Source organism: Nelumbo nucifera, chromosome 3, assembly GCF_055504915.1.
Source record: "Nelumbo nucifera cultivar China Antique chromosome 3, China Antique-T2T, whole genome shotgun sequence".
Lineage (NCBI taxonomy): Eukaryota > Viridiplantae > Streptophyta > Magnoliopsida > Proteales > Nelumbonaceae > Nelumbo > Nelumbo nucifera.
Window position 1 is genome coordinate 103,355,529 of NC_142651.1, and position 27,969 is coordinate 103,383,497.

Here is a 27,969-nt window from a genome sequence, read left to right on the forward strand (position 1 = left end):
CAACATGGTATGAAGAACAAGAAACACGTAGAATCTTGTCACCAGTGAACAGTTCCAGGCCGTGGAGTAGTTGACACAGTGAGTCGAGCAGAACTACCCCCAGGCAAGAGGTCGCCCCCAGGGTGACCGCTCCACCGGGGGGTCAACACAGCCGGGTCGGCATGGGTCCACCAGCCAACCAGTCCCCAGCCTTGGCCACGCGTAGCGGACCGAGCCCTTAGAGTCTAGTGGCAGTCGTCCAGCTGACCCACTCTCCAGGACCTCCAGACTTCCCAGCCCAAGGGAGGAAGAACCGGAATGATCGGAGGATGGCCGTCAGCCCTCCGATCAGCATCACCAACGTTGAAGGGCCAAGCCGAGGGACAAAGGCGGATGCTGCGATTGCCCCAGCGCCCACTCCAAGGCCAAGGGCCGGCATTGAGCCTCTTCCCCTCATGTTTCAGACCTCCGGCACGTTCTGAACGACCGCCACGCTAGGCGCGAAGCACACGGTCTCGCCTTCGAGCACTCCAGAGTTTGCGTCGATCATCATCATGCCCATGAAGACCGGGATGGTGCATAGGCCATGCCTGACCCCATGTTCGCCGAGCTCCGACAGGTTAAGGAGGGCCAAACCAACACCTCGGCCAGACAGAGCAATTCCCTAGGGAGAATGGATGCCTTTTCCCCTGATATCATCACCGAGCCTCTACCCCCGAACTTCAAGGCTCCCACCTTGGAGATGTACAACGAGAAAACAGACTTGGACGACCACTTGGAGAGCTTCAGGGCGCTCATGATCCTGTACGGGTACTCCAACGCCTTGACGTGCCGGACTTTCTATGCAACCTTTAAGGGAGCCGCTCGGCGATGGTTCTCCAGCCTCCCACCTTGATCCATCACCTCATGGGAGTAGTTTTCCAGCATGTTCCTCGCCCGCTTCATCAGCAACCGACACCCCCAGAAAAGCGTTGTCTTGTTGATGACTGTCAAGTAGAAACGAGGAGAGAGTCTACGGTCATACATTGACCACTTCAAAAAAGAAGAACTTGGTCTCCATGCATGCCGCCATCAGCGGGCTCCCGTCTCGCCCAAAATTATTACCATTGGCTAAGCGACCGTTGAAGCGTAGCTTTAGGTGTCGAATCCACAAAGAAGTTGATTAAACCAACAAAAGGAGTTATTGGTAAGAGTGAATAACCTAGGAAAAATGATTTTCTAAAAATAAAAAGAAGAGCAAAAATATTCGAATAAAAGTAACGATGATTAAAGGGTGAAAAGTAGTATTGTGATGAATAAAGCTTCGAGATTCACTTGATCGATTTGCTTAACTAGTTTCGACTTTGATTCCTATTTATTACTCAATTGCAAGTTTCACATCCCAAACAAACAATCGGAAAATATAATTTTGAAGCCAACGACAATAAAAAAAGTATTTGTTCTAAGATAATTAATTTTCAATGAATAACATAATGATCTATTCTTACAAACTACCCAAGAACGACAATATATCAGATTGATAGTATTGCAGTCAATGATCAACCCATAAAATAAATCTACCCAATCAATTATTTTATAACAAATTGCACATAAAAAGAGCATGACTAATCTTATATGGAAATTGAAGAATATAACTTCTGAGTATATCAAAATAATAAAAGAAATCTCTTAAGAACAAAATTAAACATTGAAATCTCTCAATGAATTAAAGTAAAATAACAAGTAAAACTCTTCGATCAAGATCCTCTCTAGCCTTGTTGAAGCTTTATCCGTGCTTGGGCGTCATTCTCTCCTCTTCTCTTATCTAAAAGACCGAGAAAACAATGCCAAATAACCTATGGAAATCGTCCCCTTTTTACGTCAGATTTTTCATTTTGATTGTGCTACTAGGCTCCTCAATCTGCTCAGCCCGGATCTGTGTTGGATAGAGATTGATTTAGAGAAATTTATCAATAGATGAATTGTAGCCCTATCTCTTAGCTATCCATAGCTTTAAGAATCTTCAAATTTCAACATCTGTAGAAAAAGATATATCCAAAATACCGGACCCTATTAGAGTAAAGCGGGAAACGAATCAACACTCAAACTTGGGTCATGGAACTTGGGCTTGGGTTTCTTGGACCTATGTTTGGGCTTTCCTCCATTCAATTATTAATTCTCCCCGCATAAAAATTGCACAATTAATAAAATTAACATTTATAAAATTATTAAAGAAAAATATTACTTTTAAGCTCTTTATTTTACAAATGTCAATTGTTGAACACACTTTAGATATACATTTTCATGCTTTCGTCACAACCCCCAACCAGCTTATTGATAGTCCCTAGCATTTTAAGTGCAAATAAAAAGACAAAGCATGATGATTAGCTTAAACAGAAATCCAACAAAAGCACCTAGGCATTTCAAACAAAAAGGTTGGGAAAAGACTACAAATGCTATCAAAATTACTTCAATTATAACTTCCAAAAGCGAATGTGTGTGAACTAAGCAAAACCTTCATACCACAAACCACAACACATATAGCATTGAGAATTAATCGAAGTAAAAGTCTCTACTCCATATCCTTACAAGTAAGTTGTTTTAGGTTAAGGCCAAATTTATGGACAAACAAACAAACGATCATTGATCAGAAGATAGGAAAGTTAGTTGTTTAGAACTCCACAATTCTTACCACAAACCAACTTCAGGATTTCAATCAGTCAAATATGAGAGTAATACAAATAGAAATCGAGCCTAGTGAGAAAGACTGTTCCCCAAGAAAAGAAGTTTGTCTTTTGAATTGATGGAAGACTCTATTGTGGAAGACTTTATTGTACTGAGTATTCTTCTTCAAATTGTTTTTCTCTTTTTTTTTTCTTCTTTTTTGATAATGCAAAGTAGGGAAAGTGCAAAGTTTCTCACATAACTAACATTACAAATGTTATTCCAACGGCTTTACATAACATAACACGAACTAGCTCCCCCTCTTTTTTTTTTCGGAAATTGACTAATACCATCCTTCAGCTTATCATCCAAACATTCCTCAAACCAAGTAATGTCATTCTAAACAGCAACTAACTAATTCAACAGATCAATGAAAGTTCAAAAGTTGTTTTCTCAACTCTCCACTCACTCACAAAAGATGTGTGAGTCCAGAAAAACATGCGCTTAAACATGATAATTCTCTTAGCTATATATTGAACATCCATTTAACCACAAAGCTTAGTATTGTGCGCAAAAAGTTTTTAGAAGTTATTATTTGATAATCAAGATAGAAAAAGTAACTTAAACCAAACAATTTTGAAATCATACATAGATAGAAAAGCAGAAAATTCAATCTAAGCTTATCAAACATGCAATGCAAATTTATTCACACAAAAACTACCAGAATAAAAACAATAAGTAAATTGTTGGTTGTCTCTCTCTTTCACACAAGAAGAAGGTATATAAAAAGTGTGCATAGAATGTGCATGCAATGCTACCACCCCCAACCTGAACAAGGCAGTGTCCTCACTAGCATAAAAATTAAAAGAAATAACAAAACAAAGGGTAGGGGACACCTGAGCGATGGACTAAGACTAGACCTACAAATCTATCAACTAGAAGAAGGAAACATAAAAACTAATAAAACAAAAACAAAAACAAATAAGATAAAAGAAAAATAAAAGTGGTAGTATAGAAAGATAGAACCTGATTAAGCATTGTAGACCAGAGCTACAAGAGTGATCTCCTCCGGTTGGTTTACCCTCTCCACATAATGCTTTAGCCATTGCCCATTTACTCTGAAGAACTCTTCCATCGATTAGATCCTCAATCTCAACAGCACCGTTGGGAAAGACTCGCTTCACCACAAATGAACCTGTCCATCTAGATCTCAACTTTCCTGGGTGGAGATGCAAACGAGAATCATACAGATGCACCCGTTGGTTTGGCTCAAAATTCTTCCTTATGATCTGTTTATCATGAGCCGCTTTTGGTTTAACCTTGTAGATCCTAGAATTATCATATGCATCGTTCCTCAGTTCTTTTATTTATGACAGCTGTAACTTCCTTTGAATACCTGCGGCATTTAAATCAAAATTAAGTGCTTTGACAGCCTAATAAGCTTTATGCTCAAGCTCTACAGGTAAATGACACATTTCCCCATAAATGAGTTGGTATGGTGACATCCCAATGATAGTTTTGTAAGCAGTACGGTATGCCCAAAGTGCATCTGAAAGGTGTAAAGCACAACCTTTACGGTTCGGATTGACCGTCTTTTCAAAAATTTGCTTGACCTCCCTATTAGCTAACTCGACTTGCCCATTGGTCTGTGGATGGTAAGCAGTTGACACCTTATGAATAATGCCGTACTTGCACATCAAAGCTTCAAAAGAACGGTTATAAAAATGTACCCCTTGATCACTAATAATCACACGTGGCGTACCATACTTAGATAACACATTTTCTTTTAAGAACTTAACAACAACTTTGTTATCATTAGTACGGTAGGGCACAACTTCAACCCATTTAGACACATAGTCGACAAGAAAAAGAATATAAAGATAACCAAAAGAAGGTGAAAATGGCCCCATGAAATCAATACCCCAACAATCAAAAATCTCAATAACCAATATGGGGTTAAGGGACATCATGTGACGATGAGTTAATGTACCTAACTTTGGCACCTATCACAAGAACGATAAAAAGCATTAGTATCATTAAACAAAGTAGGCTAGTAAAGACCACTTTGCAAAACCTTTGCAGCAGTCTTCTTCATAGAAAAATGGCCACCACAAGCTTCATAATGACAGAAGTTAAGGACACTATTAATCTCACTTTCTGGAATACAATGCCTCATGATTTGGTCAAGGCAATACTTAAACAAATAAGGATCATCCCAATAAAAATTTCTTACCTTAACCAAGAACTTACGCTTATCTTGTGCACTCTAGTTCGATGGAACTTCACTTGAAACCAAGTAGTTAACGATGTGGGCATACCATGGCACTTGGCTAACGATGAACAAATACTCGTTGGGGAAGTCATCTCGAATGGGTGGGTCATCATTAGCATAATTATTGAACTCTAATCGAGACAAATGATCAGCCACTACATTTTCGACACCTTCTTATCATTGATCATTAGATCAAATTCTTACAAAAGCAAAATCCACCTAATCAAGCGAGCCTCAGCATCCTTCTTAGAAAGAAGGTGCTTAAGAGCTACATGGTCAGTAAACATAGTAATTGGCGAACCAATGAGATAAACACGGAATTTATCTAAAGCAAAAACAACAGCTAGTAGCTCATTTTCAGTTGTAGAATAATTCCTTTTAGCACTATTAAGAGTTCTACTAGCATAATAAATAACAAAGGGCTTCCCCTCCCTTCGTTGACCTAAAACAACTCCCACAACATAGTTACTAGCATCACACATAATCTCAAATGGAAGGTTCCAATCTGGTGACTGCATGGTTGGTGCAGTGGTTAGCTTAGTGATGAGTGTTTTAAAAGCTTTTTCACACTCTGGGGTCCAATCAAACTCAACATCTTTGACTAGGAGGTTGCATAATGGTTGGGATATAGCAGAAAATTTCTGTATGAACCTCCTGTAAAAACCAGCATGTCCGAGAAAAGATCAGACATCTCTTACCATTTTGGGCGTGGGTAATTTACAGATCAACTCCATTTTGGCTTTGTCAACCTCTATTCCCCTTTCAGACACGATATGTCCCAAAACAATACCTGAAGTCACCATGAAATGGCATTTTTTCAAGTTAAGTAAGCATGAATCAAAAGAATCACAAAAAATAGTCAAATCATTCATAAAAACTTCCATGTATTTTTCAACCATATCAGAAAACACACTAAGCATGCAACGTTGAAAGGTAGCTAAACCATTACATAAACCAAATGGCATCCTACGTAAAGCATAAGTACCAAAAGAACATGTAAAAGTAGTCTTCTCCAAATCTTTTAATGCTATCTCAATCTGATAATAACCTGAATAACCATCAAGAAAGCAATAGAAAAGGATGGCTAGTCACACGTTCTAAGATTTGGTCAATAAATGGCAATGGAAAATGGTCTTTCCGAGTGGCTACGTTTAGTTTCTTATAGTCAATGCACATACGCCACCTAGTTACTACCCTAGTAGGAACAAGAACTCTTTCCTCATTTTCAACTACTATGACCCTTGATTTCTCTAGCACAACTTGTGTAGGACTAACCCATTTACTGTCAGATATAGGATATATGATTCCTGCGTTTAACAATTTTAAGACCTCATTTTTAACAACTTCTTTCATTACTGGGTTAAATTTTCTTTGGGATCTCTATGTGGGATAGCTCATTCTTCTAAATGAATCCTATGGGAACATATTAGTGGGATTATACCTTTAATGTCAACTATGGTCCAACCTAATGCAGCCTTATGCTCTCTTAACAGATTTATCAATTTGTCATCCTGCTCAGCACTAAGTTCATAAGATATCATAACAGGAAAGGTATCACCTGGTCCAAAAAATGCATGTTTCAATCATTCAGGTAATGGGGATAACTCCACTTTGGGTGTCTTCATAGAAGATGGCTTTAGCTGGTCTTTCTCATGTGGCAATTCCTCAAAGCGTGATTGCTAAAACTTATTCTGCTTATCTTGCATATCATTAGAATAGAAGAAACATTAGAAACATCATTAACAGGATAAAACAAAAATTTAGAATTCAAATCAGATTCACAGAGGAGATATTCTAAAGATTCAGAATTTTCCCTTTCATCTACTTCCTCTGCAATGAGAGAGTCTATCATGTAAGTATGATAGCACTCGTCCTCGTCTCGGGGCTGCTTCCCAACATAAAAAATGTTCACCTCAAGAGTCATTCCTAAATGAAAGATTCATCAAACCATTCCTACAACTAATAAGAGCATTGGCTGTAGCAAGGAATGGCCTTCCTAAAATAAGCGGAACCTTCGACTCACTGTCAACCAAAACCAGAAAATCAATAGGATAATAGAATTTATCAATCTGAAGCAAAACGTCTTCCACTATCCCCCTTGGTTTCTGAATAGAACGGTCAGCCAACTGTAACACCACAGACGTGGGTTTTATCTCTCAAAGACCTAACTGCAAGTAAACTGAGTAAGGCATTAAATTTACACTTGGTCCTAGGTCCAAAGAGCTTGACTGAACTCTTGTGTCCTAATACGGCAGACAATTGTGGGGCACCCTAGATCTTTTTGGCGGCATTCTCTGCTTAATCACCGCACTTACCTGTTTTGTTAGAAATGCAGTTTTCTTGACATGGTGTCTCCTTTTCATGGTGCATAGATCCTTGATCACCTTGGCATAAGTCGATACCTTCTTAATCACATGCAACAAAGGTAGATTAATCTTAACCTCTTTCAAATGTTCCAAAATCTCACATTGGTTGTCTAAAATTTTTCCTCTAGATTTGAGAGCTTAGGGAAAGGGCACTTGAATCGTAGCCTTCTTTTTTGGCTCTTTTGAGGGGGCATCTTCAGTTCTAGTCGAAGTGGTGACATTTGTGCGAGGTGAGTCGGTAAAGGCCCATCTAAAACCTTACCACTGCGAGTAGTGATTGCGTGGATCCCCTTAATGTTCTCTGGATCAGAGGTGTTGTACCATATGTGATCACTTCGGATTGGTCTGAGGCTGAGATGGAATTTTGCCTCTCTCTTGTACAGTAAGAGCATTGGTAAGCTTAGTTATCTAACTCTTGATATCCTTGTTCTCTTCAACCACCTGCGCGATGATAGATTCAAACTTTTGGTAAGTCTTATTATTTGCCCCCATAAATGCTTGAAGTGTTTCCTCTAAAGGATTCATATTCGGTCGAGCATTGTATTGAGGTGCAGGATGAAATCTGGATGGTTGCGCCTCTACACTCCAATTATGGTTGGATGATGTAGGTTGGTTCTGATCAGTGTTCCAACTAAAATTGGGGTGGTTCCTCCAGCTAGGATTATATGTCTCTGAATAGGGTGAGAAAGGTTTCCTAAACATTCTTAAGGCATTACACTAGGGGGTCTCGACCTCAGGGAAGAGCTAGTGAGCCGAGGCCATCCAACCAAGGACCTCATTTCGTCCCCCTAGACGAGGACGAGCCCAACAAGACAGTTTGCATCGGGTCCAACCTTCCCCCCGAGGGCCTATTCGAATTGGTAAGTTTCCTTAGACTCAATGCTGACGTCTTTGCTTGGTTCGCCGCTGATATGCCCGGAGTTGACCCATCGATCATTACACACAGGCAGAGCGTGGACCCGAGCTCTAGGCCAGTCCGACAGAAGAAGAGAAACTTTGCATCAGAGCATTGGAAGGCCATAGAGGAGGAAGTTGAAAAGTTACTCGACGCCGGATTCATCCGAGAGGTACACTACCCTAACTGGTTGTCAAATGTGGTTATGGTGAAGAAAGCTAATGCGAAATGACGGATCTGTATTGATTTCACAGACCTTAACCGAGCCTGCCCCAAGGACAGTTTTCCTTTGCCAAGGATAGACCACATCGTTGACACCACTCCAGGGTACGAGCTACTTAGCTTCATGGATGCCTTCTCCGGATACAATCAGATAAAGATGCACCCAGACGATGAAGAGAAGACCTCGTTCATCACTGAACATGGCACATATTGCTACCGTGTGATGCCCTTCGGACTCAAGAATGTTAGGGCCACCTACCAGCACCTTGTCAACAAGGTGTTTAAAGAATAGATGGGGAGGAACGTCGAAGCCTATATGTATAATATGGTAGTGAAGATCCTGAAGACCGAGAGCCACATCTCGGACCTAGCCGAGACGTTCGACACCTTGCGGAAGTACAACATAAAGCTCAACCCCAACAAGTGTGCCTTCAGCGTTACATCAAGCAAATTCCTAGGTTTCATCGTCACTCAGAGAGGCATTGAGGCTAATCTTGAGAAGTTACAGGCCATACTAGACATGGTACCCCGCAGGCGGTGAAGGAGACCCAGAAACTCACCGGTCGAATAGCAGCCCTCAATCGCTTCATGTCAAAGTTAGCCGACCGTTCCCTACCCTTCTTCTGTGCCATCAAGAAGCTGAAAGAATTCCAATGGACGAAGGAATGCCAACACGCCTTTGACAAGCTCAAGGCGTACCTTACTTCACCTCCCCTCCTCGCCCGGTCGGCCGAGGGGGAAACCCTGTACTTGTACCTCTCAGCCGAGGATGAAGCAATCAGTTCAGTCCTCATCAAGGAAGATGGTGCGCAGAAGCCAGTGTACTATGCCAGCAAGGTCCTCTACGACACCAAGACCAGGTACCCCGAGATAGAGAAGTTGGCTTTTGCCCTCGTGGTTTCGGCAAGGAAACTTCGGCCATACTTCCAAGCCCACACTGTAGTGGTTCTGATGAGCCAACTCCTTAAGGATGTCCTCGCCAAACCCGAGACCTCAGGACGCCTCACGAAATGGGCCATCGAGCTGTTTGAGTTTGACATCTAGTACCAGTCGAGACCCGCGATCAAAGCACAAGCTTTGGCAGATTTCATAGTAGAGCGCACCTTCAGCCAAACCCTTTGCCAGCCCCCAGAAAATGCTGAAGGGGATCATGTAGACGACGAGGCTCAACCCCGATGGAAGCTCTTTGTCGATGGTTCCTCCAACGCTAAAGGAAGCGGAGCAGGCCTCATCCTTCTTACCCCAAATGATGTTGTCCTAGAGTATGCACTAAGGTTTGACTTTCCAACATCAAACAATGAAGCTGAGTACGAGACCCTCCTTGCTGGTATGCAGTTTGCTAGGGACCTCGACTCCTCGTACGTCGAAGCATTCAGCGACTCTTAGCTAGTGGTGAATCAGGTGAACAACGAGTACGAGGCTAGGGAACAAAGTATGTCCAAGTACCTCGCCAAAGTCCAAGATCTAGCCCGCCACTTCCAATGCTTCTCCCTGCAATGGGTCCCGCGAGCCGAGAACGCACGAGTCGACACCCTCTCCAAGTTGGCAAGTACCTCGAGCGGATCCCCGTTTGGATCGTGCACGTCGAGAAGCTGTTTCGGCCCTCCATTGAAGATGCCCAAATACTCCTAATAGAGGCCGAACCTTCATGGATGGATCCCATCGTCAACTTCTTCTCAACTGGATGGCTGCCCGAAGACATAAATGAGGCAAAACGACTCAGACGATAGGTAGCCCACTACACCCTACTAGAAGGGAAACTGTACCAAAGATCCTTCACCTTGCCTTACCTCTGATGCCTTTGTTTGGAAGAGGGCAACTATGTGCTACGAGAAATTCAAGAAGGCATCTGCGGTAATCATCTCGGCGGAAGAGCCCCAGCCCAAAAATCCCTAAGGCTACTTCTGGCCTACCCTCCACAAGGACGCAGCTAGATTGGTGCGAAAGTATGACCCATGCCGGAGGCACGCCAACTTATGCCACCGAACGGCCACCACTCTCGCAGCCCTCAGCATCCCATGGCCCTTCACCAAATGGGGCATGGACCTCCTTGGCCCCTTTCCTCAGTCCACGGGGGGCAAAAAGTACCTCGTTGTTATAATAGACTATTTCACCAAATGGGTGAAGCCGAGCCCTTGGCCGCCATCATGGCGCGAGCCATCCAAAATTTCTTTTGGAAAAACATCATCTGCCGCTTTGGCCTACCCTACATGTTGGTCACCGACAACGGGAAGCAATTTGATGATGCCAAGTTCCGGGTGTGGTGCGCCTCCCTCGGCATCAGGCGACACTATACCTCGGTAGGCCCTCAAACCAACAACCTATCCGAGGTCACCAACAGGACAATACTATATGGACTGAAGACCAGATTGGACCGAGCAAAAGGCCTATGGGCTGACGAACTGAACAATGTACTCTAGGCTTACCGAACTACGCCTCGAACAGCCACCGGAGAAACTCCCTTCAGCTTAACCTACGACACAGAAGCAGTAATCCCAGTAGAGATCGTCCAGCCGACACTTTGAGTTGAGGCGTGCATTGAAGCCCTCAGAGCAAACTTAGACCTGCTAGAAGAAGCCCGAGAACAAGCACAGATAAGGATAACCGCTTACCAGCAGCGAGTGGCTTGCTACTACAACTCCAGGGTAAAAAGAAAGACACTATAAAGAGGGAGACCTTGTCCTTAGAAAAGTCATGGTCCCCGAACCTAGAGTAGGGAAACTGGGCCCCAACTGGGAAGGTCCCTACATAATTAAGGGAGTCGTCGGCCTCGACACTTTTCACCTGGAACACCTAGATGGAAGACCTATACCTCGGAGCTGGAATTCGGAGAAGCTTTAGATATACTACAAGTGATTGTAACATCTTTTTGAAATTATGAAATGAATGAAGCAAAGTTCCTCTTTGGCTCAACGCTTAGCGCGTGTACCTACTAAGTTCTTACAACTCTTCGGCCTCGCGACTAGCAGGGGTGCACGGCCTCCTCCGAGGACTATACCCCCTCGCTAGACCAACGCCAAGACTTAACGAATAAGTAGCAAACACCCTAGCTATGACTTAATGAGTTAGAATACACCAGGACGACCGAGGGCCCCATGCGCCTCAGCGCCCCACCTCGGCGGCGGCGGCTAGCCTTTTGAACTTTCACACTAAGCGCTACCAGCAAAGGAAGCCATCCTCCTCAAAGCGTTGTGCTCGACCTCGACAAAACATACACGCGGGGATATGGGAGCCGGGCGAGCTTCGGCTCTGCCTAGTGATAACTCTGCATTTTAATGCCTTAAGGGAAACAATTGAGGGGTATTTTTGGCCTTAGAATAGTCAAGATGTGTCATTTTCCCAGTTAAATGCAATACTGTGGCCTCTAAGGGTCTCTGTGCAAAATTTGGGAAAACTGTGAAGTTTTCATGGCTGAAATGCAGATTTTGGGAAGCTGGTGTGAAGTTCAACTGAGAGAGGGGGTGCTTTTGTGAAAAATTGAAAGCAGGAGGGCGCCTCCTAGCTGCTAAACCCAGTTTGGCGCCCCTTCTACTATATTAGCATGCTCATCACGCCTTAGTAAACCCTAGGGCACCTTTTAATCCATTCTTTTCACTTTTAACAAACCCTAGCCACCCCTAACTGCTAAATCCTCACCTTCCATCCCTTCTAATCTCCACCATCCATTCTAGGGCACTCTCTTTTCAGCATTCTAACCCTAGGAGCCACCTAACTTATAATCTTCACCATTCAGCCTTTAGCCATTAAATCTTAGCCTTACATAATATTGGGTGCCTTCTCCTTTTTTTCTCAGCCTTAGAATCACGTAGAACCATCCTAACCCTTCATTCTAAACCCTTGGGCACCCATATTTTTGTGAAAACCCAACCGCTGCCCCCTCTTTCTCTCTAATCACATTTCTATCCTCCCTTCTCTATAAAAAGGACCCAAGGGCTCCTGAGAAAGGGTTGGATTCTGCCCCCAGGTAAGACAGAAGGGTGATCTTGAGAAGTTCAAGGGTAAAGGAAGAGGAGGATGCCCAAGCAAGAGGAGGGGTTCCTACTTGTAGTTCGCCAACACCACTACTGCCACCTTTGGAATCGGATCCCAACCAGTCTCTTTAGTTTTAGATTTAATTTTTGTTCTTTCAATTCCAGTTTTGTTATTTACTTTCTGCAATTTATTTTCATTCTGTTTGGTCTTTGTTTTGTTTTCTGTAGATCTGCAATTCATCCAGGTAAGACGGAAGGCCTATCTCGAAAAGTTCAAGGGTCAAAGGAGAGATCCAGAGACTACTACATGTGATCAGATTACAGATTTTTATTTCATTTCTTTTGTTAATTTATTTATGTTTCTACACTTTTAACTTTCAATATTGCTCCAATTCTATATTTTTCTCAGTTTAATTAATTAATTTTTATATTTTTGCACTTCCCTTTTGTGTTCTCTTGTCTGGATTTGAGTGTATATTAATTTTTCCCTCGCTTCCCTGTGGATACAACCCATTCTCATCCCTTTACTGCATTAGTAGTTGTTTGAGAGTCGAAAAAATTATAAATGTTTAAATTGGTGTTTCGAAGTGTTTAACGTCGCGCTCCGGATACACCACCTAGGCCCCACGGAGCCAGACGAGCCTCAGCTCTGTCTCGGCCACCCCCCAATAGGGTAGGCCATCTCAGCCTCGCTGAAGTTAATGCGCAGGGATACGGGATCCAGGCAAGCCTCGACTCTGCATAGGCCCCATGGAGCCAGGCAGGCCTTAGCTCTGCCTTGGCCACCCCTCAATATGGCAGGCCACTTCGGCCTCACCGAAGAAAACACTTAAGAGAAGGGGAGACAGGCAAGCCTCAGCTTAGCCTTGGCCCCACTCTCATGTCAACAGGTCATCTTGCTATTTACCCAAGTATAAGTAAGGGGAAGAGAACCAGGTGAGCCCCATGCTCTGCTTTGGCCTCCCCCCATAACAGGCCTCTTCGACCTTGCCTAAGTGAACACTTAGAAGGGCGTTAGGTCAGGCAAGCGTTGGCCTAGTCGCGGAGGCTTCGCCTCGGCCACCCCTTCGCCATGCTTTTGACGTGCAAATGAACTAAAGAGAACTACACTTGTCTCACGCGGTGATTTTTCTTTTGGAGGGGCATGGACCCTTCGGCAATAAAAGCATAAGTGCAAAAAACACAAGGAAAAACAACATAACAAATGCAACATTTTAGGCAAAGATAAAAAAATGCCACTTATTTTCATTATGCACACAAATTTTTGGCTTTACAAAATTGTTTCACGGCCCCTCAGGCCGAACATATGTACAATGTCAAAAAAAAGAGAGAGAAAGAAAAAAGAGAGAAAACCTGGCCTAAGCCTTGCCACTAGCCGGAGGAGGAAGTGCAGAATCAGTAGCCTCTTCGGGAGAGTCAGGGATCACCTTCAAAGATTCGACATCAAAGTCTCGAAGCACCACCGCAAGTACCTTCTTGGTGTCCTCAATCCCGTCCAAGTAACCCCCAAAAGCGAGATCGGCCAACACATCGACTCATTTCCCTGCCTCCTGGGCCCTCTTCTCAGCCTCGGCTACCTTCTATTCGGCCTCTGCAGCCTTCTTAGTTGCTTCTTCGACCCTCTTCTCTGCCTCGGCCACCCGTTTATTTGCCTCGGCGGTGTCAGCCTTGGCCTGTTGGAGACACCATTCGACCTAAGAAATGTGGCTCTCTACACGAGCCCTCTCCATCTACTCCTTGGAAAGGAGATCTTGCACCGTCTTCAGCTTTTCCTTGGCAGCCATTCGGAACTTTTGTTCATCGCCGAAGTACCGCTACATCTTGCAATGCTTCTCCACGGTGGTGGTGGCGATTTGATGAAGATTGTCTTTCTCAGCCTCCAGCTTATCCATGTTGGCTAGGGTCAATTTCAGCCGATCCCCTAGCCCAACAAAGTGAAGACAAACTTGCAGCGAGAAAACAGTTAGCACCCAACAGAAAAACGAAGAAAAGAAGAAAAGGAAAGGGGATCAAGCTATTACCTCAGCCAGGCTCTGCAGCCTCTGGTCGTACATCTTATCCGGGGCCATCCCTAGCATTTGGGAGCGGTCTCGTGACAGAAGAGCCCCATTCACCAACGCCGGGCCAATTCTCGCGTTGTGGATAGAGTCCCCCTCGCGGACCTCCTAGTTAGGGCGGAAAATTTGGTCAGACCGCTGGGCGAGCTCCTCCAACGGTGTGGGAGCAGAAAATGGCCCCATTCGCTCCATGTAGGGCCTCCTTGGGGCATCATCGACAGAACTCCTGGTGCAGGCCACCTTCTACTGTGGTTGACCCTCTATGGCTCCCTCGGTCAGTCTCTTCCTCCCTACCTCGGCCTCATCGATAGGTCTCCTCGACACCTCGGCCAGCTGCTGTGGCGCTTGCTCCTCGTGCCCCGACTGGCCCTCCTCAACGAGCCCCTTCCCCTTCGTGGGGATCTGTGGAGTGGCTCCCTTCGAGGGAGCTGTTGAAGGAGTCCCTTTGGCAGGGACCTATGCTTTTGTCCCCTTGGCAGGGACTTGACGAGAAGGCTCCCCCTTCGCGGGAGCCGGCGCCTTCTCCTTCTGGGCTGGCGTACCCCCGGTGGCCCTTTGAGGCATCTGCCTACTAGCCTTCGCCCACTCCTTCGGCATTACGCGGGCATGATCAACTAGAGCCTTTTGGACGTTCATTGGCACCTCTACAAACAAAACAGTAGTTAGTACAACTACACAAAGACGAAGACGAGGAAAACGTGGAAAGGGATTGTGAGGCCTATCTTACCAAGGGGGGTAGGTCTGACCCCGTGAAAACCAGTGGGACCTCCTCCTCCAGCAAGGGCTAGGCTCGGACTCTCCCCAAGTTGAGCAACTATGCGTGATTGTCACTCTCCTCACTCATAAGCAAGGGGACACTTTTCTCTGCAGACAAGCTAGCTTCTCCCCACCCTGACTTGAAGGACCAGCCCTCGGGACAAGACAAAAAAGAAGTATTTACTCTTCCAGTTGTGCACAAAAGAGGGGTTATCTATGGGCTTGGACTTGTAGGGTTGGAAGTAGAAGACATCGGCTTTGGAAGTGTGCTTTCTCAGCGTGAAGACCACTCGGAAGAGCTTCGGCGTCAGCTCCACCCCTGGAGCCGAGCTGCCACCAGCATCGCCACAGTGGTCCTTATCGCATTGGGTGCTAGATGACTAAGGGTAATGCCATACACCCTCAACAGGTCAAAGATCAACGAATGAAGGGGGAATCGAAGACCGAATTGGAGGAAGTGCTGATAAACGCAGATCTCCCCCTCCTTGGGAGTCTATGGCCGATCACCCGCCTCGGGCGCCCTTACTCCATAGGACGAAGGGATGAAGTACTGCTTCGTTAGGACCTTGACCTGATCCCAGTCCAGAGAACCTTCGAACTCTGGGCGATAAGGATCAGTCTCGGCTGCCACCTTGGCAACACTCTCAACCCTCGTCCTGGGGATGAGGTCTAGGTCCTGCTCCCCCTCGGCTTGGGGGGACCCCTTGGCCTACCTCGGCGTCACAGATGCGACGCTCTCACAGGGAGGGTCATTGCCTCGACGGATGCCTTCGCCCCCCCAGAGGCTACCCTCTCTCGAAGCACCTCCACCTCGCACCGAAGGGGAACAAAAACAGAAGGGCTTAGAGGGGAAAGGGGAGAAGGGGTTCGAATGGAGCTCCCCTCCAATACATTCAGAAGTTCATAGCGCTTAGGTATAGAATCTGAGAAAGACATCGTTGGAAATTACCTAAAAAGGGAGTGGAAGAAATAGAAGTGAAGGTGGAGTGTTGAAGACTGGAGAATCTGGGAGCTGAATTCAATCAAAGGTGAAAGCACTTGGAGGCAAAATGATAAGAATTCTGCTATCGAAGCCCCTATTTAAAGAAGAACGAATGGCCCAGATTTCTCAAGATCCAATGACTGAAAAGCCACCGCCTCCAGAACCCAATCATGGCGCGCTGCATGACGCTCTGCCTCGGAAGGCTAAACGACGCGCTGATAACGGCTCAGATCATTTAAAATCTAACGGATGAGAAGCACCTCCGCACTTGCAATCCAGTCGTGCCGCACCCTTGAGCGCTCACCCTCGGAAGACGAAACGATGCTCAAGACGAGCCTGCACGTCCACCCAAAGCGACCCACCGGTCCGAGCGACCTGTTCCATTAAGCACGCACACCGATTCAACTGGAAAGCCATCCCACGCATGGATCCTTGGGCCTCATGGGCCCTTCGGCTTCATAGGTCCTCAGCCTAAACAGCCTTCGACCCCTTAGGTCCTCGGCCCAAACAACGACACCTAAGCACCCGTACTGAGCACGCCTCCCGGCCCACCTATCCGAAGCAACAGTGCCATAGACCACTCGCAGCCTCGACCCCACTTACAAAGACAAACCAGGTAGAGACGTGAAAGAGGACGCCACCACAGGGTACACCTCGGCTGCTGGGCCCACTGGTGCTCACATTACTCCCATCAGTCGAAGCCGAACTCTCCTCCTCGGCTTCGGGAGTGGGGGGCAAGTGATGTGGGGTGACCCAACCCAGCCCATTTGAGGCTGGGAGGCCTAGCCCACAAGTGCAGAGCACTCACATGATCCTTCCAAGCCCGTTGTACGCTTTTGTACGGCTCCCATCTCAGGCGTTCATCTCCACCTACCTCTAGGCAGCTCAAGTATCAATAGGGGTGCTCCCCTCCGAGTAAGGGGATGGAATCAGAGCTAATCTAATACAATATGCATATGGACCTGGAATTGGTCTCAAAAACCATATTTTGGTCCCCCTCTTCGTACCTCATACTCACTTGACCATTGGAGACTCTGCCTTGGATTCTCACCCGGGGCCTCTGACACGTTCCGTCTTACAGTGCCTTGGCCATCTACCTTCGACTTCTACAGTATTCGGAGCCCATTCTACCTCGGCTTATAGACCTCGGCCTCAGCACAAGCTCTCCAAACCTTCGAAGCTTTCAGAGTGCGAAATTACTTTGATATCCTCGGTCAATTCAAACACCAACAGACATGATGACGAGACATTGTGTATGACGGTTATAAAAGCTTCAAGTGGTAGAAGATATGAAAAAAAAAATCAATTGTCGCCCATCCAATTTTCTTCGACTTCATATATGATAATTAATATGACGAGTGTCATTTAGGCAAGTGTAATCAATGCTGAATGGACGGAATTTCTAATGTTTCTATCCAAAATCGATAATCTCCAACGAGAATGGATGTAATTTTTACTTTTTTAGGCACCCAATTTCTGTTCACCACCGCCACCTCCACCTCTTGGGAAGCTCCAGCTCATCCTTCACTCATTCTAGACTAGACTAGTTATCTTCTAGAATTCATCAGCAATTTCTCCAACTAGATTGACGCGAAGTTCCCATAACTTGGAGAGAAGTGAGGAGACTCCAAAGCCAAAGCTGAAGCCATTGCATTGGGACATGGTTAGGGCAAGTTCTGGTCGTGCAATGGTGAAACCCATCAATTAGGTTTTATTTCAAAAAATTGAACCAAAATAAAAGGCAAATCTGACATTTTGTTTTTTTTAGCATTTAACGATGGTAACAAATGTCATAAAAAATAGGGGTATTTTGAGGCAATATATGAACAGTAAGAATAGAGCCTGTCATTTAACTAAATAGTAGGGATAATTTAAGAAATTTTCCCTAACAAAAAATTGCCAATCATTCTTATATTCATCAACCGTTAACCTCAAATTACAAGAGAGTCGGCTTTTTGTCAACAAATGATAGATAAAGGGACTTTCGTGCACATTGTAGGGATGAAGCCCTTGAACAAAATGCAATGGTCCCTATGCATACATTGTCCTTCTGCTTCACTTGTGTTTTGGGTATTGAAGATAATTTTTTTATTAAGATTATGTTTGGTTCGAAGGAAATGGTAGGAAAAGGAAGGAAAACATAGGGAAACCTATACAAGGTTTGTAAAGGCTTCCCTACATTTCCCTTCCTTTATTTTTTCCTTCAAACCAAACACAGCCCAAGGTTTTGGGTTTTCTTCTATCATCTCTCTCTTTCTATGTTTCTCCTCTTCCTCATCCATGAAAGAAATTTATGTGTTGTGGTTCAAGAAGAGAGAAGAAATGATAAAGATGCAAGCGAATTGATCAGATTCAAATAAGGGTATATCCAAACCATTTTTGGTCCAAATATTCGACCGAATTCGTTTGAATACTAATTAGAATTGAATCAAATCATGATGCTGGATATCTGAATATGTTTTGGTCCAATTTAATTTGAAAATAATAAATTATTAAAAGAAAAAGAAAATATAATAGTTTAAATAAAGAAAAACAAAAAATACAAGCATTTTCAATTATTTTGTGATATATATACATGTATTTTTATAAAAAATAAATAATATAAAGTTTTTACAAAAATGCAATATAAATAACATATATATATATTATATAAATAAATGAATAAATAATACATATATGGAATCAGATAGAGGCATTCCGAATTCGACTTAACTTTTAATTAGGTCTAGTTATCCAATTTGACGTGCAATCCGAAAATAGGAATATTCGAATTAGACAAAATAGGATCAAAATTTGGATAGGATCGAATCATGATCCGATCCATTTGCATAAATGATTTGCTACTCTAGTTTGTTCTTCTAGTATGATGACGAAATATGAAAATGATTTTCACTGATAAACAAAAGATGAAAATGATTTGCCCAACATTTTGAACATTTGGAGCAATAATTATAATTTTTTTTTGGAGTAAGTTGGTAATGGCTATAAGAGAGAGAGAGAGATAACCCTAAATAATACATGTATGGCCTTGGCCTAGACGGGCAATCTAGGTTTGCCCATAAAATTAATAAATATACATTATCTATACTACTTTAAAAAGCACGAATAGCCTCAAGAATATTTCTAGAAATTTTTAAGGACAAAAGTTACCCCTCCATATTTAAATTTATTGATAAAAAATGTGGGTAAATAGGGTAATCAGTTATTGATATTAAATGACTTGAAAAGTGGTAATGTTAAGACATTCAATTCTCTCTCATTAAATCCAATATTTAAGGAATTAACTTACATTCACCTTCATTGAATCATATACTTAAAACATTTTTTGTTTCATTTCATCATTAAGTTCTATTAATTAAATCCATGCATAATAAATTAATAATTCCAATAACATAAAAATTTATACTTTTAAAATCTATCGGGAAAAAAATAGTGTTTTCATCTAGGTGGTGGTAAGAAACTAAACCATTTTGGGTCAAATGGGCCAACCCATGTTGCCATAATTAAATAATAAAATTCAAAATAGATAAAATGTAAAAAAAGAACATTTTAGCATCACATATTCGACATATTAAATAATAATAAGTATGATAAATAAGAAATACTTTTATTAATGATGGAAATGGAATGTAAGATTTAAAACCAATTGGATATATTGTCTCATTAAATCTTATATTTAAGATATATTTTTGATCATTAAATTCTACTAATTAAAGCAACAACGTTAATTTTAATAGTCTAAAAATAAATATTTTGAAAAGTAAGTTAAAAATAAAACTATTTTCTTCCCTCCCAGTGATGGGTAAGCAATTCAACCATTTGGGGTCAAATGGGTTAATAAATAATGACAATTAAATAATAAAAAATTAAAATAAATAAAAATATATAATACAAAAATATCTCTAATATTGTATATTCATTATATGAAACAAAAATAAGCATGAAACATAATAAGTATTTTTATTAATGATGAAAATGAAATTCCAAATTTAAAATAAACCTAGAAACGAAATTATGTCATAGTCAAATAATAAAATTTTCAAAAATAGAAAGTGCAAAGAATTACAAAAATAAAAATAGAGAAAAATTCGGGTACATATCTAATGTTATATATTTATAAAAAATAAAATATTGGGTACCTCTATAATATTATACATTTATTTTATTGAACAAAAATAAGTATTATACATAAAAAATAATTTTATCAATTATGGAAATGTAATACAAAATTTAATGTCAACCTAGAAAGGAAACTATTTTTCTTTTTGGGTTGTGTGTTAGAATTTGGGTCAAATGGATTGATCAGTGACAAAATAGTTAAATAATAAATCTTTAAAAAAATTAAAAAGTACAAATAATCAAAAGAATAAATTAATTATGTCGAACAAAAATTAAGTGTGATAAGTAAGAAATATTTACATAATGTAGATGAAATATATGATTTAAAACTGATATGAAAGCAAAGGTATTTTCTTATTTAGATGATGGGTTTGTCAATGGTTCAACTTTTCAAAGAAACTCGTGATGTCATAATTGAATAATAAATATTAAAAAAAAGATATAACACAAAAAATGAAAAGGTATAAAATTTTGTTAAAAAAACATTTGAGAGCATTTCTAATGTTTTATATTCATCATGTTAAATAAAATTAATTGTTAAAATAAAAATTCATGTTGTCATTATTAAATAATAAAATTCAGAAATAGATAAAATGTAAAAAAAAATGTATGATTAAAAAATTGGAAACATTTTTAACATCATTTATTCATCATATTAAGCAATAATAAGTATGATAAATAAGAAATGTTTTTTTAATGATGAAAATGGAATGTAAAATTTAAAACCATTTGGAAATAAAGCTATTTCCTATACTCTCTCATTAAATCTCATATATAAGGTATATTATCTCATTAAATCCTATATTTAAGATATGTTTTTCTCAACATTTAATTCTACTAATTAAATCCACAACATTAATTTTAATAGTATAAAAATAAATATTTTGATAATTAATTTGAAAGCAAAACTATTTTCTTTCCTCTTGGTGCTAGGTAAGCAATTCAACTATTTTGGGTCAAATGGGTTAAAAGATAATGCCATAATTCAATAATAAAAAATAAAATAGAATAAAATATTAATACAATAAAGAATTGGGTATACCTAATATATTGTATATATATTCATTATACTAAACAAAAAATAAATATGAAATGTAAGACGTGTTTTTATTAATGATGAAAATGAAATGCCAAATTTAAAATCAATCTAGAAATAAAATGGCATCATAGTCAAATAATAAAAATTTTAAAAATAACAAATGCAAAGAATCACAAAAATAAAAAATATAAAAAAAATTGTGGACACATATCTAATGTTATATATTTATAAAAAATAAAAAATATTGGGTACATGTCTAATATTATGCATTCATTATATTGAACAAAAGTAAGTATTATAAATAATGATTAATTTTATTAATAATGGAAATGTAATACAAAATTTAATGTTGATCTAGAAATCAAACTAATTTCCTTTTTGAATGGTGGGTTAGTGGTTTGGGTCAAATGGGTTAAGTGATGATATGATAGTTAAATAATAAATCTTTAAAAATTAAAAAGTACAATTAATCAAAAGAATATATACAAAAATTATATATTAATTATGTGAAACAAAAATTAAGTGTGATAAGTCAAAATTATTTATATAATGTAGATGAAATATATAGTTTAAAACTGATCTAAAAGCAAAGCTATTTTCTTATTTGGATGGTGGATCAATGATCCAGCTTTTCGAAGAAATCCATAATGTCGAATTGAATAATAAATATTTTAAAAAAAGATAGAAGACAAAAAATGAAAAAGTATAGAATTTTTTCGAAAAAAATTTGGAACATTTCTAATAGTATCATCATATTAAATAAGAATAATTATTAAAATAAAAATTATTTTTTATTATGACAAAAATGGAATAAAAATTTAATAATAATAATAATAATAATAATAATAATAATACTAATACTAATAATAATAATAATACTAATAATAATAATAATAATAATAATAATAATAATAATAATAATAATAATAATAATAATAATAATAATAATAATAATAATAATAATAATAATAATAATAATAATAATAATAATAATAATAATAATAATAATAATATAATGATGATGATGATGGTGATGATGATGATGATGATGATATTGTAATTTAAAATTTCCATGTGCATATATTTATTGCAAGTATTTAAATTTATTTTTAATCATGTTATTACTTTTGTAAATTTTCATTTTCTATCTTAACTATGATATATCTAAAATTCAAGTAATTAATATGAAGAAAAAATTATTACGTGCAATGCATGTACTTAATTACTAGTTAAATCAAAATTATACAATATATATTTTTATATGTATTTTAATTTACTAACATATATTATTTATAAGGATAGATTCCAAAGACCCCCCTGCACTATGGGGTTTGTGACAAAGACCCCCTTCAGTTAGCCTTTCATCCGAAAATATGAGAAATCCACCGTTGCAATATTTTTTAATCCCCATACTACCCTTATAATAATTATTCAGACAACTTTAACCCTCTTTTTGTGTTTTATACGTTTTCTTACCTTATTTCTCAAGCTCCGAGTTACAGTAGAAGGAACATCTCCCTCACGAGTTTCAGCCGCACGGGATTTCTTCCTTACAAGTTTCAGTCACAAGCCACTGTGACCAAGGGAAATTAGAGCTGTACTCAAGAGCTGATACTAATTGTTGCAATCGAACGAGCTTCTTCTAATACCCAAGGAGGTGAAAAGGCAATACCAATAAACAAATTTAAAACTTTTGCGACCACAAAAGCAAAGCCCCTTCCTCGAGGTTGGAACAAAATAATCTTGAGGTAAGACAAAATAGAGGGAAAGTCAGGGAACCCAAATCACCGAAACGGTTGCCGGAAAATATGCTTTAATCCCGGAAATCTAATCTGAATCCAAAATCGACTACCATGAATTGCATTCTGCATGTGGGTTTGTCTCCAAGAAAAGAGGGGAAAAAAAGAATCTCTAGGAATCACGAGAAAACAATACCAAGCATGGTCATTATCCCAAGAGCTAAAAAACGGCATTGAAGATTGGGAAGGCCTAGTAAGCACAATCAAAAAAAGAGTAAAACAACAAAAAATGAAAATTGGAAAGTGATTAGTAGAGAAGAAAGAGATCCCAACATTTTGAGGGAGAAAGCAAGAAAGAGAGAGATGACCTATTAACGACCAGAACTCCAAAACAGAAGCTCAAAATGCAAAGAGAGAAACCCATCTGGTTGAGAGCCCGCCTCCACTCTTTTGGTGCCTGCTCACGAGCATCAACCCCATCAAGAGCTATATGCCTCTGCAGAGCTTCTTCCTGCTGTTGTTGTTCGAGTGTTACTGTATCACAGAGAAGAAGCAAAAGGTGCCATGGGAGAGGGAGAAAGAGGCTCAGGAATCTGAGAGTTTGCAACAAATTGATGAGTATATTTTAAAAAGCAGTCGGACTCATTTTTAAAAAACAAACAAATATGTTCGGTGGGTGTCTATTTTCACCGTTTTGAAAATGCTAACTCCACTTGTGGAAGTTATTTTCGTCAAATGACAACTTTAACGGGGAATAGTACAAGGGGTCTTTGTCACAGACCCATAGTTGTAAGATCCGTATTTCTCCGTTTATAATTTTATACAACACATGTCGAGCAGGCTAGGCAATGCGGACCCAAGCAAAAATGATCAACCATACAGTGCAGGTCAGGTTGAGGCCAACCCTGAACCACCTTGAGTTATCCCCAACCCCAACCCTAACCCTAACCCTAACCCTAGCCCTAATCCGACTTTACATTTTTTTCCCGGGTTGGATCGAGTAAAAATGTTCAAATGGAGAAGAGCTGAAGAAATCCATACAATGTATATTGGCTTTGACTCATGGGACACGTGTACGGTCTGTGTTGAAAAAAACCATGAACCTCTATGGGGCTCGAAACAGCGTAGGAACGGATAACAGAGCTGTCGAAGGGTTGGTGGAAATTGTTAGGTGTACAAAATGGACGCAGAAAAAGCAAAATATAGATTATAGACCGTAGAGCAGACACAGACACAGAAAGGAGGAAAGGAAAGGAGAGACAGAAGACGGAAGGCTTCGGCGCTTCGCTATCCAACCACCCATCTCTCTGCACAACCTGCTACAATGGATCCCAACCTCCAAACTGTAGAGCAGCCTGAGTGCAAAGTAGAAGAAGACCAGGACGAAATTACCATTTGTTCATCCAAATCCTCAACATCCATCACTCCTCTATCTACAGCTTCCATCTCTCTCTCCCTCTCAACCGTCCTCCCAACCCATTTCCTCCTTCCCCCCAAATCCTCTCTACTCTCCCCTCATCCCACCAAGGTCAAAATCCCTTCCCAGATATCTTCACTATCTCACCTCTCTCTTTCTTCCTCCGTTGCTCCTCCCAAACCATCGTTCAAGTCTACCATCTCGGCTTCCCCACTTCAAATCCCCCTCTCCCGTGGCCCCCGCCGATCTTCCGATCCGTCCAACCCCACCGGCGTCCGTCGCTCGTCCATCGTGTGGTTCCGCAACGACCTCCGTGTCCATGACAATGAATGCCTGACCTCCGCAAACAACGAGTCCATATCGGTCCTTCCGGTTTACTGCTTCGACCCCCGTGACTACGGTAAATCTTCGTCCGGGTTCGACAAGACAGGTCCTTACCGTGCTACATTCTTGATCGAATCAGTGTCAGATCTTCGGCGGAACCTCCAATCCAGGGGGTCTGACCTTGTTGTCAGAATTGGAAAGCCGGAGGTGGTGTTAGTTGAGATGGCTAGGGCGATTGGGGCCGATGCTGTGTATGCGCACAGGGAGGTTTCGCACGACGAAGTTCGGGCGGAGGATAAGATTGAGGCGGCGATGAAGGAGGAAGGTGTGGAGGTGAAGTATTTCTGGGGGAGTACATTGTACCATGTTGATGATTTGCCTTTTAAATTGGAGAAAATGCCATCGAATTATGGTGGGTTTAAGGAGAAAGTGCAGAGGTTGGAAGTGAGGAAGACAATTGCTGCATTGGATCAGTTGAGGGGTTTGCCGGCGAGAGGAGATGTGGAGCCCGGTGAGATTCCCACCTTGTTGGATCTGGGTCTCAACCCATCTGCCACAATGGCTCAGGTTCGTCTCTTGGTTCTACTTATTGTATTTATTCAATTTTCTTTATATTCTCCATCACATTTTGTTAAACTTCATGCTGCATTGCTTCGGTTTATTATTTTCCTTTCGGCTAGAAATTTCGTGGATACATTCAGTACAGTTAACACTCTATCAAAATGATAATTGTGAAAGAAAACCTTGATATTAAGTAATGGAAGTATTGCAATCAAGGGGTTGCTTTTTGGTTTGTATGATTCCTAATGGAAGAGGGAAAGAGTTCACGTGTAAGAAAGATCAGTGTAGTATCTTGGAGAGGGGACGAGGAAGAGAGACTCCGCATAACAGCTGCTACTGATATGATTTTCTGAAAGATGCACTAAACTGACATCTAAAGTGGTAAAATCAATAAATGTATTTGTATTTTCTATCCTGGCCTTTTCCATTGCTTTGTTTCAATTTTAACCCTGGTGTATTTGATTTAATAGTTCTAACTTCTAACCATGCATAATTATTTACAGGTCTTGTACCTTTGCTGATTTTTGCTATCACTACATATGGTTCTTAACATCTAGTATAGTTGGTGTAACACATCTAACCATGCAGATTAGTCATAAGACTATTGTTGGTTTTGGATATTACCACATTTCACTTCTTAATGCAGCCTGTAACTAATAATCTACTGATCTTCTCTTCCTTGAAAAAAGCTCTGTTTTTGTGATAAATACTATGATAATAAGATTTTTTTTCTTGTCATTTAGGATGGAAAACCAGCTGTCAATGCTCTTGTAGGAGGAGAAACAGAAGCATTGCAGAGACTTCAGAAGTTTGCAGCTGAATGCCACTCACAACCAAACAAGGGTGGTAACGATAGCAGCCGGGATAGCATATATGGTGCCAATTTCTCTTGCAAAATCTCACCATGGCTAGCTATGGGCTGCCTCTCTCCCCGTTTCATGTTTGATGAACTAAAGAAATCCGCAATCAGGTTTGGATCAATCGATATTTTTGTTCTATGAAATATTTAATATATTAGAGTTGTCAAGAAATATTCTTACTTGGAATGACATTGTGCCTTCTAGAACAATATCTGCTGCTGCACCCAGGAAAGATGGTGGTAGTGGCTCATCTGATACTGGAATGAACTGGTTGATGTTTGAGTTGTTATGGAGAGATTTCTTCAGGTAATGTGCTGGCTTTAAGAACTTGTCTTTCATTGGAAGTAATGTTTACCTGTGTTCTACCATTCTTTGAACAAGAACAACATTTTCACTTCCTATAGTTAATGACCAATAATGATCCTGCCACTTTTGAAAAATAGGTGGAGTTTATTGTGTTCGTTAATGTTACCTGTTAGATTGTGATAACCATCTGCCATCAGTACTAATCTACATGGGCCAGTGTGGTGGAGAGACCTGCAACATGGAACTCCATACTTTCTGAAAACCTGTCTCAAATGCATGTCTACTGTATGTTGTTAATTGTCAAGAAATGCGGTGGACTATATTCTGATAAAACATACTGTGGATGTTTGTATAAAAAATACAGTGGATGTTTCAGTGGAACAGAGTCTAGGGCCCCTTGAGCCCAGTACTGAGTATTAGTTTTTGTCACTAATGGAGCTTTTTTTTTTTTTGATCAATACACTAATGGAGCTTCATTAGTCTGCTATTTCATATACTGTTATTTGGTCATCAGCTCAAAGGAAGATAAAGTATGACCCTTTGCAGTCCATTAAAACCTGTCTTCTAAATCTTAGTAATGACTGTCTGACATTGGGCCAACCCTTAGATAAACTGGTTTGAACTGCTGAACTGCCAGGTCAAATGTAATTTGATTTTCTTTCACTTTTTCTTGTACACTTCCTATACCAATAAATACTGCTTACACATGTATAATGGAACACCTGTCACAGTGATTGGTTAGTGTAGGAAATCCAAACTATGTCAAATGGGGCACACAGATATACTTCCAGTTTAACTAGATCTTTATCAGCTGAAGATATCAATTACTGTTACGGAGGCTGGATCATCTTGGCCCATGCAGGGGTTTGATCCGTCTATGCATCAGTACCTTGATTAAAATGTCTATTTGAGTATTCCTTTATAAATCCCTAAACTCGTTTTTCATATCTATTTCAGGTTCATCACCAAGAAGTACAGCTCTACTAAGAAGCAACTTGATGGTGCTCCGGCCACGGCTTGCACGGGTGCCCTTGCATGAAAGAGAACTCATAGAATGGAGATAAAAGGATAGTTTAAATTACAAGGTAGATAGAACTTGGTTATTTCCTTCCATCTCTATGATCTGGCTCAAAAATGTTTGTATAGGGTTGAAAACTCATCTGTATTTGGGTTTAAGTTTAATCTGCTTTAGGGGACACGACTTAGACATTGAGGATCCGAGATTTGGTGCCGTGGACATTTTGTATGTATATCCTCGAATTAGTTACAAAGTCAACATGGGGATATACACGAGGTCTACTTTTTATCCTTCCCACCATTTTCCCAGCCTGCCCTTCTTTATTTTCTGCTTTTGTAGTTGTGGCTGAAATGGGATTGTTATCATCTCATCAGGAATAAAAAACATTTGATATAGTCTTTAGTAACTACTGCAATCCTTCTTATTGCAAATATCTTGAAGCA

At 40.6% G+C, this 27,969-nt stretch overlaps 1 protein-coding gene and 1 long non-coding RNA gene across 2 annotated transcripts; one reads left to right on the plus strand and one right to left on the minus strand.

The window, feature by feature from the left end:
* Window positions 1-1,570: 1,570 nt before the first annotated feature.
* Window positions 1,571-23,686, minus strand: LOC148801796 (uncharacterized). Its single transcript, XR_016083484.1, has 3 exons — window positions 23,409-23,686; window positions 5,593-5,684; window positions 1,571-4,018 (listed from the first exon to the last, which is right to left on the minus strand). It is a non-coding gene; the product is annotated as an uncharacterized LOC148801796 (long non-coding RNA).
* A 550-nt stretch (window positions 23,687-24,236) lies between these two features.
* On the plus strand, window positions 24,237-27,932 carry PHR2 (photolyase/blue-light receptor 2). Its single transcript, XM_010261228.3, has 4 exons — window positions 24,237-25,348; window positions 26,086-26,312; window positions 26,407-26,508; window positions 27,466-27,932. The coding sequence occupies exons 1-4, from the start codon at window positions 24,365-24,367 to the stop codon at window positions 27,545-27,547; spliced, it is 1,395 nt and encodes a 464-aa protein (XP_010259530.1). The 5' UTR covers window positions 24,237-24,364; the 3' UTR covers window positions 27,548-27,932.
* The last annotated feature ends 37 nt before the right edge of the window (window positions 27,933-27,969 follow it).